This window comes from Corvus cornix, chromosome 4, assembly GCF_000738735.6.
Source record: "Corvus cornix cornix isolate S_Up_H32 chromosome 4, ASM73873v5, whole genome shotgun sequence".
Classification (NCBI taxonomy): domain Eukaryota; kingdom Metazoa; phylum Chordata; class Aves; order Passeriformes; family Corvidae; genus Corvus; species Corvus cornix.
This window is the reverse complement of record NC_046334.1, coordinates 63,236,618-63,254,972: the sequence shown is the minus strand read 5'-3', so window position 1 is coordinate 63,254,972 and position 18,355 is coordinate 63,236,618. Positions and strand designations below refer to the sequence as shown.

The following is an 18,355-nucleotide window of genomic DNA, read 5'->3' as shown; positions in this document are numbered from 1 at the left end:
CGCTTTGTGCTGCTTCTGCAAAGAGAAAACTCTAAGAAAAATGTTGATGGACTGTAAAGCTCGAAGTCCTTTAGCAAAGGCTGTTTGTGACATATAGAGACATACGTTGCTGCTTTATAGATCAAAGCAACCTCAGAATAGCTTTAAAATAAATCCAGTTATACTACAGCTGTAATATTATTAGGCAGCATAAATCCTTTTCTGTTGACATTTATTTAATGAATGTTGCTACAACAGCTTAGCTAGATGGCACTCCAGAGGCGAAGCAAAGAAAAACCTTGCCAGATTACTCACAAAGACAACTTGTGTTTATTGGACGCTAATAAAAATAATCAGTGAAAAGATTTTTTTTTTAAGCAAAGCAAATGACAATCAAAATAGAGTCTGAACTGCCCTTTTGAAATAAATTCCTAGCGTAGCTGCAGTAAGATGTTATTATTAATTACACTTCAAATGAAAATGATCGATATACTGGAAAGCACCTTGTTAAATGGCTACTTTGCAAATGGTACATTGCTCACCGGCTTAAGATGGCCCATAACTTTTCTCGTAGGCACGAGTCTAAAATATTCATGCAAATCAATACTTGATAAATCTCATAGGTGCGTGCTGGCTCCACTGTTCAACAATATATTTGGATCGATTCTGGTTTTTTTTCCTTTTCCTCTGCATTATCTTGGAATAGTCTGTCTGTGCCCCCTGCCAATGTGCCCCGTGCTCACCATCGACCGGAGAGAGACTCGCTCCAGACTCCAGCGGACTCACAGTGTTTAGTGCTGTCAGCCTCAGATCCAGGCAATATTCTTACATTTCCCTTCCCATTCCAAATGAATGTAACTTTATGGTGGACGTCTTAATGCTTCCTTTATCTATCCTGAGTTTCTCAAGTCTGCTTACTATTTAATTTCTGTGTAGTGAGATACATGGAAGTCTATTCAAAAAGATACAAATGAAAACTTAGATGTGCACCTAAAATTTAAAGTTTCTTTCTTTTTCTTTTCTTTTCTTTTCTTTTCTTTTCTTTTCTTTTCTTTTCTTTTCTTTTCTTTTCTTTTCTTTTCTTTTCTCTTTTCTTTTCTTTTTTCTTTTCTTTTCTCTTTTCTTTTCTTTTCTTTTCTTTTCTTTTCTTTTCTTTTCTTTTCTTTTCTTTTCTTTTCTTTTCTTTTCTTTTCTTTTCTTTTCTTTTCTTTTCTTTTCTTTTCTTTTCTTTTCTTTTCTTTTCTTTTCTTTTCTTTTTCTTTTCTTTTCTTTTCTTTTCTTTTCTTTTCTTTCTTTTTTATTTTCTTTCTTTTTTCTTTTCTTTTCTTTTCTTTCTTTTTTCTTTTCTTTCTTTTTTCTTTTCTTTTCTTTTCTCTTTTCTCTTTTCTTTTCTCTTTTTTCTTTTCTCTTTTCTTTTCTCTTTTCTCTTTTCTTTTCTTTTCTTTTCTTTTCTTTTCTTTTCTTTTCTTTTCTTTTCTTTTCTTTTCTTTTCTTTTCTTCTTTCTTTTCTTTTCTTTTCTTCTTTCTTTTCTTCTTTTCTCTCCCTCTCTCTTTCCTCTTTGGCAATTCCAGTCTACTGAACAGTCGTGAATTACTAGCTTTATTCGGAAGTCCCCTCCAGGATTTTTCCGCAGGTATCAAGCACAGTGTCTAGAGGAAGGCGGTTTAGCTGAGAACCGTGAACTGACCTCAGAGGGAAACAAAGAGTTTCGAAAAGGGATGCTCTGTCCCGGGGTCACAGCATGGCCCCATCCGCCTGTGCCCCAACACCTCTTGGGCCGGAGCACTCCTCTGAGAGTGCCCAGCTCCCTAGAACAGCCAGTTACTGTGCGACTTTTGTAGCTGCCTTCCTGGGGATCTCCAGGAAGAGTTGCTTTCCAGCTAGCGATACCGTTGTCTCTGCCCTCCCTCCCCCGCTCCCTCCCCGGGATGCCCAGCGCAGGCGAGGGATGTTCCCGCTGCCCCGAACCTCTGCCTGCCCCAGGAGGGCGGCGGCAGGGTGGTTTGAGACCACAACAGCAAACGGCAATTCATGTCCAGCCACGGCTGAACCGCTAAAGCGAGTTTTATTTAGGGACCAGCAGCGCCAAGGTGCCCAAACCCGCCTAGTGATTTTAATGAACTTTTCGGACAGCGCTTCTGTTCCGGACCCACTCGCCACGGTTGTGTCCCGGGAGAGCACGGGAGGTGGTTTAAAGAGCGCTGTGAGGTGCCGCTGTGTCTGCAATTGCCAGGGTCTTACTTGCAAGAGGATATGAAATCCAGGGAGTGACTTTTACCCTCGAGTACCTCGGGGGATAAACCAAGCTCGATTCCGTAAACCAAGCAAAACCAGACTTCGGCGTTTCTGTACCATCTAATCAGATTTCATTTCCATCAGGTTTAAAAGTAAGAGAGTTCTTGTGCTCTGAGCTAAAATGGAAAAATAGATATGTATGACGAGTGATTTCTGGTAAAAAGCTTTCCCAGGTGAAAGGTTTCCACTCTGCACGATGTTAGCTTCTAGTGCAGGATTATATTATTAAAAGGGAAAGGTTCTCTCTTCCTGCCCTGCCGCTGTGAGGTACCGGCCTCCGTGTCCTCACGCGTCCCGGACAACGAGGTTCTCCACAAATAAAATGCAAATGAAGCGTGGGCTGAAAAAGCACCAGTGTCGGAATATCTCTACCTATTGCAGGAAAAACTGTTGCTTGTAACCGGCAGCCTTTCGGAGCCCGGGAGAGAACCGCGATGGTGCGGAGCGGTGCTGAGGGGGAGCAGCCGCGAGGGGATCCACTCTCTGGCCTCTCTGACCCCGGATCCTCTTTGCTGGCTCTGATTCTCTCAGAATGCGAAGGCCAAGGCCAAAGCCGCCCCTGCCCAGGGCCGCTCCTACAAGAAGCTCTTCCCGGGGCTGCTCCACGCATCCCGGGAACCATTTGTTGGAAAAAGCCCCTGAATTTTGGGAAAGACTCCCGCCCCTCTGCCCTGTCGGACACTGTTCCCCACATAAAGTATGGATCAGATGCGGGGCGGGGGCTCGGACTGTGTTACTGGGGGCCTGGAGTGGGCCCGGGGGGTTCCGCTGCCTTCCCCCGCCGCAGTCCCGCTCCCTCCGAAGGAGGACTGTTCGCAGGTGATTGGGTTGTGCAGGACACGCTCTAGCTGTTGGTCTTTATTTCCCCCCGAAGATAAGGTGACCTAGCAGAGGGCATGAGGAGCTCGGTAAGGATCTGGCTTGTAGAACACGCTGCAGGGGGACCCCGCTCCCCGCCCTCCCCATCCTCTTGTGGCCAGTGAATTGATTCCAACTTGTCCCAGTGGCTGAAGAGATCTAGCTCTGTAGCGTGCTCCGTCTGCACGAAGTTTGTCGGGGAAAAAAAACCCCAGCAAACCGAAAACGGTTTTGAAAAGTGGCCAAATGGGGCTGGGAAAGGATGACAAACCTTTCTACCCCAGTGCAGGATGTTACCGGGCCGCATCTCCCAGGGCTGGGCTTGGACTGCTCGGCAAGTGGAGGGGGCCGTGGTGAAAAAAAATATTGGGTGATAAAACTTATGTCTCCTTCTTCACTTTCCATCTTATTTCTATCTTTTTCAACTTTAACTTTTTCTTCTAAGAAAATGTCTTCTAGGAAAATACACTGAGTCAAGGCATTTGCTTTTTAGGAGGGACTTTTTCTTTCCTTTTGGAACTAGAAGGGAAATGGTTTGCAGCAAGAACAGATGTGATCACCTGGGACATGCCTCACTCACAGACAGAGGGGAGACCAAGACAGGAGCGCAAAGAGGGGCCCGACCTGGCATCCAAGTCTCCCATGCTCCTAGTTTTACCATCTCAGACTGAATTTCTTAAACTATATTTTCAGCTGCTTCTTCACATTTTGTACCTCTCTACCGCGGCCCTTCCCTTGGCCCTTCCCTCGCCCTCTCTTAAATAGATATTTTGCTCTGATAAAACCACCAGTTCGTATATAAGACTGCAAGACAAATGCAACAAGTTTGGGCCTGTGGCCAATAATCGTGTTGATGGAAGATGGATATATTTCTTTTTCGACTGGCAGAAAAATGTGCAGCTCTCCAGCAGACGGCTGCATTAAAATTTGAGTGCATTCATAAATTGAAAAAAAAATTACATGAAAAAGAGCAGAAACCTGCTCTCTCAAGTACCAGTGCGTTAAAGATTAACGCAGTCCAAAGCCTTAAGATGCCCCCTGATTTTAGCTCATGGACTCTCTGGCATCACAATATTTAAAAGCCTGTCAGCACTTCTATTGTCAACTCTTTTTCAAGGGGTTCTCGCTTGCCCTCAGCAGTTTTCGTGGTGGAAACCTCGAGATTCGGACTAAAAGCCCTCTTAAAAGCCGGTTGGAAGCATTCCCCTGGCTTTACACGGGGTCGCAGAGACGGAGAGGTTTCCCTGTGATCTGCAACTGACGGTGGTTCTAAAATCGCTGGAAGTCCTGCCTCGAGTAGTGCAAACGGGTTTTAAAACACTCCAGTGCTGGGAGGTGGTGGGAAGCAAAAGTTCTCAAGATAGTACAGAAACACATCGATCCTTTCCCAAGTTCCACAGCTCAGATGAGCGCTTCTCCATCTCCCAAAGGCACACCTTGGTGAACTCACATACCCCCACGCTGCCGGCCAGCACTCTCTCCTTTGAAAGCTACAGAAGAGCTCTGCTGACCCGCGGGGAGGAGGGGAGGATGTACAGGGGATGGTGAGGTGTGGGGGAGCGTGTGGAAGTTATGTGTGGATTTTGGGGTGGCCTGACACCACGGGGCTCCTTGGGAGGAAAAAAGGGTCCCTTTCTCTCCAGGGAAACCATGTGTACTCAGTCTGAGAGTCTACAGGTGAAAGGACTACAGGGAAGAGACGTTGGCTGTAGGAACTACTCTTCCACAGTCTACCCCACTGCAGAACAGCGGCACGGACAATCTTAAGCAAATGCCTTCAGCCGACTGCCTGGGGTCGTGCCAGGTACTGTACAAACACGGGGAAGGGGTTCGCGGCTCCCAGCTTCCCTTTTCCCTCCTTCCCTCCCTGCCTGCCATGGCTGCTTTTCCTCGCCGGACTCCGCCTCATTCCCCTGATTTTATTTCCAATCTTCTCCCTCCGCTCTTCTCCCTCAGTGCAGAGATCTCCGTTCTACCATCCCATCTCCTCTTCGCCTTTGCCGTGGGCTCTGGCTCTGCCTTCCCTCTGCCCACTTACAGTGAAGGGCCTAGGCTGGAGGGCAGCCAGCCCTGTCCTGCCGCGGCTGCCCAGGCCACTCTTTCGGGACATCTTGCCGTGCCCCCCGCCCCTCCCTTCCTCTCCGCTTCCCTCTAGTTCCTTCTCCTTTTCCTTCTCTCCACTCTGCAGCCTCCCCTCCCTCTTTCCTTTCCCTGCACGGCTCCCCCCGTCGTCAGTCCTTTGGCTCCCCCTAGCTCCATCCCCTCCCTCCGCCACCCGGACCCCTCCTCCTACCCGGACCCATCCTTCCCTCCGCCCCGGCTGCCGCCCTCCCGCCGCCGCCTCCAGTCCTGCGGCTCGGCTCGGCTCGGCGCGGCTCGGCTCGGACACGCTCGGCTCGGACACGCTCGGCTCGGACACGCTCGGCTCGCCGCGCCATGGTGCAGCTCGGGGGCGGCCGCCGAGCCCCACCAGCCCCGGCCGCGCCGCCGGCCTTCAGCATCGACAGCATCCTGCAGCCCGGCCCCCGCCGCCCGGCCAGGGAGCAGGGCACAGCCCGCTGCGCGCTGCCGGAGGAAGAGGAAGAGGAGGAAGAGGAGGGAGAGGGGCCTGAGGAGCAAGACCCCAGTAAAGGCTCCAGCGACTCGGGTACGGAGCCAGCAGCCGCCTCAGGCTGTCCCGCACGTCGGGCCGCAGTCCGGCCCCCACCCAGGCGGTACCTGGGCAGCCCCAGCACCGCCGGGCCGGGCCCGCGCACACGCAGACACAGACACGGACACAGACACACAGAGACACACAGACACACAGACACACACACAGACACACAGAGACACAGACACAGACACGTACACACGGGCACAGTCACAGACACACACAGACACAGATACACGCACACACAAACACAGAAAGGCACACGCAGACACACACGCACAGGCAGGAGGAGGGGAGGCTCCGCGGGCGGACGCGGGGAGATGCCGCCGCACACGCACCAACCTGCTTCCAGGGTGTTGTGCCCCCCTCCCGGCTTCCTGGGGCTGTCTGTGCCGTGTCATACCGGGGGCAGAGGGATTTCCTCGGATCCTTATGGAAGCGCCTCACCCTCCTGCTCCCCTCTGGAGGGGTGTGGGACCGCGGCCAGCCCTCGGCAGCCCCCTCCCCATCCTGTCCCCCACCCTCTCCCTGCGCTCCGCCGGGCCGTGCGTGCATGCGGGGCGAGGGTGCGGGCGGCGGCGGGGACTGATGCTGTGCTTTGCCCTTGCAGGCAGCGAGTCCCGCCGGCTTCGGGCAGAAGGGAAGAGCCGCAGCTTCCGCTCCGAGGGCGGGGATACGGGGTCTCCGCTCCCCACGGAGGGGCTACACATCCCCCGGCAGCCGCCGCAGAGAGAGGCCGGGGGCTGCGGCTCGGAGAACGGCAGATCGTCGGCGGCGGGCGGCAGGAAGAAGACGCGGACCATCTTCTCCAAGAGCCAGGTGTTCCAGCTGGAGTCCACCTTCGATGTGAAGCGCTACCTGAGCAGCTCCGAGCGGGCCGGGCTGGCCGCCGCGCTGCACCTCACTGAGACCCAGGTGAAGATCTGGTTCCAGAACCGCCGCAACAAGCTCAAGAGACAAATGTCGTCCCGAGCCCGAGGGCCAGGGGCCGGGGCCCGCCGAGCCTCCCGGGGAGCCGCAGGTCCCCGCTGCCGCCGCGGCTCTCTCCTTCCCGTCCCTCTACAAGGACAGCCCCCTGCTTAGCCGCTGCTTGCTGCCGCTGCCTTTTCCCCTGCTCTGCCCGGGCAGCGCCATCCCCTACCTCTGCCTCCCCGGGCCGGGCAAACACTTCAGCCTGGTGGACGGGACGTATAGCCTCTCCCCGGCCCCCGACCTTCTCTTGCCGGGGGGCCGCCCGATTTTATTTATGACCCCGCTGTGCCGGTGAAGTGTCCGTCTTTTCCACAGCAGCCCCCCGGCCCACGGAGGGGCCGCCCGGGCTCCCCCCACGCGTGTCCGTGGGCTGCTGACACGTTGCTAAAGCTCGAAAGGGGGCTGCCAACCAGCCCTCTCTCTTGCAGCGCTTTTTCTGTGGTCAGGACCGAGGAGATAACACGGAGCCACCAAAGAAACCGGGACGTGCTCTGCCTGCCTCCCTTCCAAATTTTCCCGTTCCCGTATTACAGGAAGGCCAATACTCTTCCTCAGTCCACGGGGACTGTGTCCCCACGTCCGTCCCGAGCGCTGTGGCCGTCTCTCTACCGTGAACCGAATCACATTTAATACAGATTGGTAATGCCGAAGGCCGCTGTGTGCTCCTCTATCTCAAACTCTCCACCTCTAATATCCCTCAGAGTAGCTTCTCCCCATCTTTAGCATTATCAAAATGTAGACACCTTTCCTCAGATCTGGTTCTTAAACTGTGACTTTCTTGCCTTTTTCCCCTTCGGAAGAAACATCCCAAGCTCCCTCTTACACGTTTCGTGCTAACTGGTTCTCAGACTGAGGCTCGTGTGATGTTTTTACAGAACAAGACAAGCTGTCTCTTGTGCTAATCCCGCCCCCCGAAATCTCGTGGGACGCTTTTACCTGCTATCCTAGAGTAAAGAAGTGAGGTTTTAAAATTTTTTATATATACATATAAATTTGCAAACGCTTTTGTCCTCCTTTGGTTTCTAAGTTTACAAGCTTTATATCCCAAGGTTGGAAATAAACGTTTTCAGAAAGTTGAAACTCCTGCCTTTTCAATAATCACTACTAGGTATTATCAAAGGAAAGATATTTCCTAGAGTGCATCGATAGTTTTCATTTTAAAAATAAAGAGCACAATTTAAAAATAAAACCACAATCGTGGCATTACGAAATTCACCCTTGCATGGGCGAGTGGCAACTCATCGAATTCCCAGTGCGGAAAAAAGAGCGATAGTGGTTTCATCTAGATAAGAAGGGGTTTTCTTTCCTTTCCCCACTCTTCTTCCGTTTGTCTTTCCGTGGGCAATTGACGCAGATGAGCAAAGATCCCCTAGCCCAGCGAAGGGACCCCGGCGCAGGCAAATCCCTCGGCTCGGGGCCGCTGCCAGGGTTCGCTCCCAGCCGGGGAGGTGCCGCAGCCGCGGCTGCCGCGGGCGTCCTGCAGCCGGGAGCCGGTGCCGCTGCAGTCCCGGCGCCAGCCGAGCTCGGGAAAGCGCCTTCCGCGGCTGTCTGAAGTTTTCTCGCCTTTGCGGTGGTCTAGGAGTGTTGTTTGACCTCCCCTCTCGCTTTTAAATCCGTTTCGAATTAGTGTCAAATAGCAAGAGGAGTCTCACAGGGTGCCCTTGCTCTGGAAAAAAAAAAAAATAGTTATAGAGGCTGTGGCAAGGGTGGTGTAACCAAGTGGACACGCTTAAGGGGACCTGCCGGGTGCACGTCATAGCTCAGGTTTCCCCAAACTGCCACTCCCGGGAAGGTACAGGCGACGAACTGACGGTCTGGATCGCAGGACCCATGCTTCCTTTCTGGTCTGAATTTATAATGATAGTTAAAGAAATTAAAATCATCTGAGTCTGCGAGTCGCTCTGTGGCTAACAAACACTTAGAGACACATACAAGTGATGATGTCCTTATTTCCTCGGGTGATGATCTGTGGTTCCTGTTTGTATTTTGTAACTGATGATCTATATCGGAACCTTCCTTTGATTGTTTGTTCTAATATTTCCCATGTCGATAAGCCCTTACTCGACTACTGTCAACAGATGAATCAATACCAGTAGACGCAAGTCCACCTTTTTCTAAATCCCTACCAATGGAAGTTTAATCAGATGCAACAGCTGTACACTAAAGTCCCTTTCTTTAGTTCTTTAACATGGAACTTTATTTAAAGACACTGTCCTTCCACATGACTGCATCCTCGGATGCCTCCTTGGTGAAAAAGAACTGTATCAGAAATCGTTATTCGGCAATTCATCTACTTTTCACCGCATTTATCAAACCATTTTCAGTCTTCTCTCTGTTTTATCATTTTTTCCTCCAAATTGTTGCTGGAGCTACAGAAGCAGCTGAAGGAAAATACGGACCCACAAAAACGGAGGGAGGTTCGTTTTTTTTCAATAGAAACAACGGGAAGAGTAAAAGTTCTGCATGCAAGAGTAGTCAGCACGCAGTCAGGTTTCACAACTTGCAGCTGACGGACGGACCCCAAAGCCACGATCGTTAGGAGTTAATGAACAACGAACGCCTGACACACTCCTGTAGCTAGGCAAAGTAAATAACTATCCCAAAATATTCGTTTCCCATCAAGATATAAGTGGTGGTTCTGAGAGTATTGGCCAAAAGTATTATCCAAACTGTTGCTGCATAGGGTAGCACGGCCAGTAGCAAGGGGGCTTTCTCTGAAGAAAACCAAGTTCAGGATGCATTGGGATTGCCAGCCGAGCAGTCAGTGCTGATCACACTGAGGTTTACTGACATTTCTTTTACAGCTCAAAACAACTGTGTTTGCAATTATAAATTGCTCCCTACTACAACAGGGGATTGCTGCAAGCAGGACATTTAGTACTGCCTAACCTGTTGGTGGGCCACTTCAAGGAATGAAACACCACAACAAAACTAAAGAAGCAAACAGGCAAACAGACTCCAAACAAACCCCAAACAACCCCCCAAACCAACCAATCAAAAATCAACCAAAAAAATTCAAACTTCAACAAATAAAAACCCAAAAAACCCAAACCAAAACCCCCAAACCCTCAAACACCCAAAAGCTCTGTGAGAGCTAGGAAACAGTTTGAGGGGGAAAAAAAATCCAAACAAACAAATAAACAAACAAACAAACCAAACCAAACCAAACCAGAAAATCAACCCCAGCTCCAAACAGTGCAAGAGCTGATTAGCTACTGGAACTGAGATTTAAAAATGTGCTGTAAAGGTTTGATGCAATGAAAACAGATAGTTCAACTGCTTGAGAAGTGTGTGGAAGACACACTGTTCTTCCATATTATCTATTAAAAGCTCATATAAAATGTTAATTTTTTAAAAATGATTATAACAATAAGTAGAAGCCCAGGCTGTGCTGGGAGATCCCTTGTGTTAGGTATGGCACATATGTATCAACAGGCTGCCTTGGAATGGTCTGTAAACTGAATAGCAAAGAAAGATATGGCTAAGACCTGGCACCTGAATCTTCCAAAGGAAAGATGGTAATTAAATACAACATTTATCAGCAGGAAAATATATTTAGAAAGTAGTACATACACAAATGCATTGCTCATTGAAAGAGTGCAATAAAAGGGCTTAAAAAATCTCATCAATCTTTCTCTACTCCATCTATTCATAAAACCCCCACAAGGCTTATTCTAAGTGCAGCAGCTCCAGAAAACTTGATTTTCATTTCACCTGTTATGCTGTAAAATTCTCTGGGTTTAGGGTGAACAATTACACAAATTTTCTTGTATGAAATGTGCTGAGAATTAGAAAATTCAATTATTTCTGCTGGACAGTATGCCTTCTTACTTCTCTGCTCTGTCAGCAGGTTTTTGAAAACTCCCATAGGACTGGTTTCCCACTGGAGTCTCCTAATCAGGCACTAGTTACCATTTTGTTTTGTTTTTCTTTGCTGTTCTCTATTCATCACATACATATACACCCTGATGGACCAGCACAAGGATACTGTGCCAGCCCTTCTTGGTAGCTCCCCTGGTGTTTAGACTTCTGCTCCTGACGGGGCTGGGGCTCACATGCACAAGGTGAGGGAAGGTGTACTAAGGCTAGAGAGAGGAGTTACTCAGCATAGCTCTATGGCCTTTCTAGGTGTTGATCTAGAATATGAAAACTTTCCTGCTTCTTCTCCCCTTTCCATGGATTTGTTATATTTTACTTTTTCTTTTTGGGCTAACTTGAAATTGTAACTTGTCTTTTCTTCCCCTTTTTAAGGAAAGGATTGAACTTACTGCACATTTTATATGTTCATATGCAAAAGAAGGGTTTCATCTGCCTTAGAGGGAGGCTTGTAGTGTTACCCCAAAAAGTGGTAATGTTTCATGTTCTGCAAGGAAGCCACCAGTGATTGACACTAGAGGAATTAAATGAAGAAAAAGGAGTCATAGCTTTTTCTCCCAGGGGAGACTCATTTAAATCTAGAGAAGATTAATAAAATTTAAGGAAGATAATAATTCATTGCAGAGTCTCAGAAAAAGAACAACATGGATAATCCAAATTCATTATGAACAAGAAGATGTAACTTTGGAGAGGCACACAGTAAAGATGCTCTCTCTGCATCTTCTGTGCAGTGAACATCTAACTACACTATTTTTTGGAAAGCCAGTAGTTTATTTCCTTTTCCTATTCATGTGAATATATGCAGTGGGCTCCTTTTGCAGGTTAAACTTGGGCTTGGTCTGATTCTGCTTTCCCTTCTGCTTTTCCCTTGATGAAAAGGCAAGGATAAGACCTCTAGAATATATCTGACTTAGAGCAGAATTTGTCAGATCGAGTCTTCAGGATATTTTCCTTTTAAAAAAACCTGAAATTTTAATAGCCTTAGAGTTGCAAGGTGAAATAGTAACTATATTGAAAAAATAGGTATAGATTTACTGGAGAGGCTTGGAAAAGCCTGAAACTCATTGCTTTATTCATCTACATTTGTCTCAACACTGATGTTTAACATGCTCTTGCATCCAGAGGTGTGGTTGTCAATCAGCTCCTCTGTCACTTTAAAGTGGAGATCATATAAATAGCTTAAAATAAAAACCTGTAAAATGTTTATTACTAAAAATAGGGTCCATCAAACATCATAATTTCAGGAACATTTATCTTGCATCCCATTCTGTGTTTTATGAATAAAAGCCTTTTATTTCAGACAATAATTTAACTTTAGAGAAAAACAGTGAGTTCTGGAATGGGAAATGGCGATTGCAATATAATCAGTGCATAGGGGTTACAATCATACCTGCCTCTTCTCTGCTCTCAACACATCAATTACATTGGTGCTGGTCTTTATATATACTCCAAGAGAGACCAGAAAACTTTACCAGACATTCTAGGAAAAGAAACCTAAAGGAATGTCCAGTGTGAACACAGCACAAATTCCCAGCTGTATCATCATAATCAAGTTATTTAGCACACTAAGCAACTGAGAATATACAAGCAGAGAAAGTCTGCAAGATCAGAAAATCTGCCGTTAAAAGGAGCAGGAGAGGAAGACATGGAGAGGTCTGAAGGTGGCTCTGAGGGCAGAAGCACGGCAGCAGGTTAAGAGATTTTCAAGCAAAATTTTTTTGTGCCCAGCTGTGAGATTTTTAGGCCCTAGTGGGCAGTGGAGGCTGCTTTCACAAGCAGCTATGTGGTCAGAGTATCAAGAGTTGTATCTGGAGTCAGCAACCCAATAAACCAGTTACAAATCACGAGTCTACCAGGACAGTTGGGTATTGTGCCAGACCAGAAATGATGGGGGAGTCTGAGGACAAAGGTAGTGGCAGAGCATTGTGTGAAGACCTCATTGTACAGATCCACCTTCGAATTTTGGTTCCTCAGTCTGCTGCAGTCATGTGTGTCGGGACAGTGATTTCTGAGCTGTCCTGGTTGGAGCAGAGGCCACCCTAGCTTGCTCAAAGGTTTTTTGTCAGTTTCTGACTTGTTACACAGAAAGATGTGACACTTTATTAAATAACAGATTCTGTCCCACAGTTTTGATTTTTTCATTACTTTCACACTTAGATTTAGAGATCACAAGTATAACATTTATAGAGGATGCATCATATGTAAAATCATCTGGGGAAGTTTTCTTTCATGGCTGTCTTCTATTTTGAATTTAAATTATTGAACCAGTATGGCTCTTTTCAAGTGGGGATGTCATTTAATAATTGATGAACATCAACACTTGATTGAATCTGGATGAGCTTTCATCCTGGCTGTTCTCCTCAAATCTGCCAGATCCAGATCATCATTTCTTTTAACAGCCTGCTATAGGGCAGCTACAAGAACCTCAGTTCTGCCTATGCATTTTATCTGGGAACACTCAAAGTTTTGTGGCCACCAGTGAGAAAATAAAAGTTACACACAGAGCCAACATGACTGTGAGATTGGTGTGAACTCTTAGTTCCTTCTAAGAATCATGAACAAAATCTTTTACTGAAAAATAATCCCTGTATGCTGTTATTATGTCTCTCTAAAGTAACACCAATGCTGAAATCAGAAAGATTTGTCTGCTAGTTAACCATAACGTTCTCTGTATTCCAGTCTGCTGGGAGATCAGCATAAACATGTAGAGACTATGAGATATAGACACTTTCTAAAGTTACTCCTGACAACATAAATATTCCCTTTTCCCATTTTTGTAAATGAGTGACAAGTTTAGATCTATTTTGCAAATGAATAGCTGGGACCCATGGGTAAATGTCTCTCACTCTTTCCGTGCAATGGTTGGAACATCTACTGAATTTTTCACTGTCTTACTGATTTGTAGTGAATCCTATTTTGCAAATGAATAGCTGGGACCCATGGGTAAATGTCTCTCACTCTTTCCGTGCAATGGTTGGAACATCTACTGAATTTTTCACTGTCTTACTGATTTGTAGTGAATCCTTTGTGTGAACTGATAAAGATCTGAACGTTCCCACGTTCTTTCATGCAAACAGATTTATAATATCTTCCCACTGATTCCTAATTATCATCTGAGTAAGTACCTGGTGCTCCTGTATTTTCAGGTATGTTTGTATGTGTTTTAGCATATAATAAAACACTGAAAAACGCTATAAGGTGTGGCAGTGCAGGTGGCTCCAGCCACTCTTTTTCCTGAGGAGAACTCAGACCACCAGCTGTGGTGGTCAGCAACCCAAGTTTAGCATGTCAGTCATGGTGAGAATCCATGGTTCCTTTGTTCTGCCTTCTGCATGTTTTCCCCTGATTGGTTAATATTTTGTCTGCTTGTTTTATGTATGAAGTTATGTATATTCATTTTCCTTCTTTAATATGTATTAGTTCTAGAATGTTCCTTGTTCCTCGACGCCCCATTGGATCCTTCCCTGAGTCCCTCCTAAGTGTTGTTCCCATTGGTTCCCTTGCTGTCAATCCCACCTGCTTGTCTCTATCCCATTGGCTGAGATCCCTTTCCCCACCTATCGTACTCAGTATAAGATCCCTGGACCCTCCCCCCAATTGGCCTCTTCGTCCCTGTCTTTTCAGGGGAATAAACCTGCGTGGAACACATACAGAGAGTCCCCTCTCTTTACTTCTTTGCCTTCCCCTGTGTGCCTGCTAAACAGGAACAGGAGGATACAGCCCCTTTGGGGTGAGGAGCTCTGCCCCTTTTTCATTGTGTGTTGGGCACTGAGTGCCGCCTTCAGAGGGGTTTCAGCGTTGACCTCTGGGCTTCTTCGTGTTGGCATGCGAGGGGTAAAACCCCCTTCTGCCAGCTCCCAGTGGCTGAAAACCCTTCCAATGAGGTTAAAAAAGTTTTGTTTTAGCAGTCTCCAATGTTTTGTACATGTAGGATTGTTTCATGACTTCTGTGACCCATACAGTGACATAACTCTCTGCCCTTTTGTAAAGCACAAGGGAAGCAACCTGGAGCTGCTATGGTATATTACTGTGTAATTTCAATGTTTGCTTACAGAGTCATTAATTATAATGAAATTATAGATGCAAATAACCCTAATTACTCTGTAGGAAATGTTATGTGGTAGGATGTGCATGTGTTTTTAAAAGACACTGCAATTTGTGGATTTGTAACTAAATATCTGCATTCAATATCCATTCTTAAATAATTACTTCACATATGTGTCTGCTTCCCTAGACTGCCAAACCTGACATTTTAGTGGGTAAGGAGAATGGCACTAGTTTGTATACCCTTGTGTTAACAAGCTTTTAATAACTGTGTGGTAAAGTTGTAAATGGGATGCAGGCAAAATAGATGAAAAGATAACAGCTAAATTAAAATGTACGTATATTTAGCATTATAAGCTTACAGATTGCATCATAAAACCTGTGAAAACCTATCTGGAAAATTCAGTTATATTTTCATATTGAGAAGTTCACAGAACTAAAAACATACCAAGCAACAACTGTTTCTTAGCATTTCCATGGTGTTACTTTGTTAGAAGAATATGATAATAAAATAATAATTATTTTTTGACAGAAATTCTGATTTAGAAATGCAAAATATTTTAAAAATAGATATTAAAACTAGCAACTTAGTTATTAAGATAAATGTCACCTTTAATGAAACTCAATCTCTCAGTCATTTGCATGTCTCAAGGGAGGCAGAGAGTCTAAAAGCATTGCTATCAGAAATAGCAGATGACTGATACAGTTAAGACATCAGTCCCCTTTGTCATGTCATTGGACTCTGATCTTAATCAATGGGGAAATGTCCCCTAATATGCCTAGTTGTCCCATTATTGAAAAATCTTTTGCCCTGGGTCAGATGCCAGGATCAATGAATCCTCATGTTTTCTGTTGAATTTGCTGAGTTCATGTGTGGAAGGGGTTACTTAGGGTGGTGACAGCAGTAGCAAGGGACAGCACATGAACTGAAAGCACCTTCCACAGTAAATCTGGCTGGGGATTGCTGTAAGCAAACACCCAGAAACATTGTAAGTGAAAGCAATTTGAGGAGAGGCTCTGGGAACTTCTGAAAGGCATGCATATGTAAACATGTGGCTTTTCAGTCTGAGGCTGTATTTTGGAGAAGTGCTATTGTCAGGCTGCATTAGATCACTCTGACCCTCACAGATCTGTTTGGAGGCTGAGTAACACATCTAGCAAACTAGATGGTTCATTGGGGTATTGATACCAAAGTAAGTCAAGTGGCTTGGAACAAGTCTCTTCTGATCTTTTATTTTCCAAAAAGAATGTGAGTCCTTCTCACAATAAAAATGGTGAGAAACCAATGGTTTAATTTGCTGGGTGCAAGACCTGAGATGCATGGTACACCAGGCTCTTAGAAATGGCTAAAGAAAAGGAGAAGCTCTTGCATTTTGTGAAAGGTTGTGTGTGCTAATTTTCCAGTGCTGTTTCTGCTTTCTGCTACAAGGATCTGAAGAATACAGTGTTTATATTCTCAGGCTGTTTTATGTATTCAGATTATTCCAAGAAAAATACTTTATGAATATATAAAAAACTACAATGAAATGTCAGATTCACATATCAAACATAACACACCTCCAACATGAATGAAATTAAGGAGCAGAGACTTATCTGTAACAGACTATGTAGGTCAAATCCTCTTCCAATGTCACACAGCATCGGCTTTGCAAAAATTAAAATTAACACAATAATATATAGGTCTGTGAAATGGGATTGAGTCTCATTCCTAAAAAGATTATATATGGCTTTTGGCTATGTTTGAGAGTGTGTACAATCCAGCTTAGTTTTTAGTAAAAGTAATACTTGCACCTGACACCACTCTTCTAGTGGTGGTGGAACTGATCTATAATTGCAATTATTCTCCTCCTGGGTGATTTAGTTCAACTCCCTGTGCCATGCAGGATATTCCCCTACACTATTTCTACTACTTATCTAATCTATTATTGAGTAGTTCTGGTGATGGTGCCTCAATTACCTCCATTACCTCTCTCCCAATGCTTAACTGCTTTGTCGGATATGATTCCCTCCCTCCCCACAATGAACGGCTTGGATTGTCTGACGCCTAGTTTTAGGCTATAGTTCTTGGTTTGATCACTTTCACATTCTTAGAATCCCCCACTTTGAAAAGGTTTACAGTGTCATCAGGACTTGTGTAATGTCTTCCATCCTCAGGTTTATGAGCTGGGATCCCGTCCAGTCCTTCTGCCATTGATGTAGCTTTTCTTAACCCTTTCCTGAAGTATTTATTGTGTGTGTTTTGCCTTGTTTTCCCAAGTGCACAGACAGAAATGCTCATACTGCAGTGAAGTAGTACCTAAGCTGGTGATGTACAAAGTTTAAAAAAGCTTGCTATATCCCCTTTTCTTCATATTTCAGTGACACATTACACTGCAACGTGATGATAATTCTGTTATTTTTTTTTAAGGTCCGTGTTTTAATATGTTGCTTACTTTTGTTTATAGAATGTATCTTCTTATCAACCCACCTATTCTCCTATCTCTTCACCTACCCATCTCTTGTCTGCCTGTCAATATATCTATCTCACTCCCACTCCTGATGTGCAATCTCTCCACAGTGTATCGACATCACCACGTATTTTGCTCACAGAAGCAGATCTATGGCTCCTACCCTTAAATTGAAGTAAGCAGCATTTCTCTCAAGAGTGTCTGCTGGTGACCCCACTGCTCTAAATATTATGTCCAAGGGAAAATGCTAAAGAAGAAATATGGTTTATTATGTGTTTAGCATAGCAAAATGGGATCCATCATGGCAATGATCTTAATGCTACAAACACAATTGTATCACATATCAGCGATGATGCTGATGGTGTGGTTAAAGATCCTCTGCTGAGAAAACACGAAGTAACCTGAAATCTACTCCAGTTTCCTCCCTGTGTATGCTGGAGAACAATGCCCAGTTAGGGAGGTCCTTGATGTCACCACATACAGATATGCAAACCAGAACCTGTCAGTGATTGAGGCCTGGACCCAGACTGGCAGGGAATCTGAATCCTTTATTCAAAGGAATGAGCTGGTTTTATATGCTTTTCCAAGGCACAGTATTTCCTTACATGGTAATTCTTACTACGTGACCTATCCTGTGTTGCCACATCAGCAACACACTTCCTTCTATGGGGTGATCTCTCGCTGTTCACCTGTCTGTCAGCTTCCAGCAGGCTCCTCTCCATAGGGGTCTGCCGTGTGACACCTCCTCCCCCAGGGGCCGGTGGAGACAAACCTCTCTCTGTGCTGCCATGTGCTCCTCTGTGCTGCCATGTGCCTCTGCAGGTACATGTCACAGCCTGCAACTCAACTCCATCCCATCTCTTCCCACAGAACCATCTTCTATCAGAGAAGATTTCCATGGTTACATATATAATCTTTATTACATCTGCATGTAATACACTTCTGAGCATTTTGCTGTGTTTCTCTGTTACCTGTGAACAGACGAGAATGACTGGAAGAGTAGCATAATTCCTTAGGGAAGAAAGTGGAAGATAGATGTGAGGGCAGCATACATACCATTAGGGCTGGCTGATCTTTAGCAGAGGTGTAGTGTGGACTCAGATTTATGCTAATTTCCTTCTATCACTGCTGTGGGAGAAAAGGGCTGTCAAATGTAAAGTGTATCATGTGTTCACCACTCAGAGCTGGTGCTGGTGCTCTCCCATTGCTACGGCTTCTGACCAGCAGATCTGT

General features: G+C 45.7%; 1 protein-coding gene across 1 annotated transcript; it reads left to right on the top strand.

The window, feature by feature from the left end:
• The first annotated feature begins 5,484 nt into the window (after positions 1-5,484).
• Positions 5,485-7,835, top strand: LOC120409930 (homeobox protein HMX2-like). The gene is given in 3 exon segments (XM_039551311.1): positions 5,485-5,780; positions 6,394-6,752; positions 6,754-7,835. Coding segments are annotated over 3 exon segments (867 nt in total). The 5' UTR covers positions 5,485-5,569; the 3' UTR covers positions 7,051-7,835.
• Positions 7,836-18,355: the final 10,520 nt, after the last annotated feature.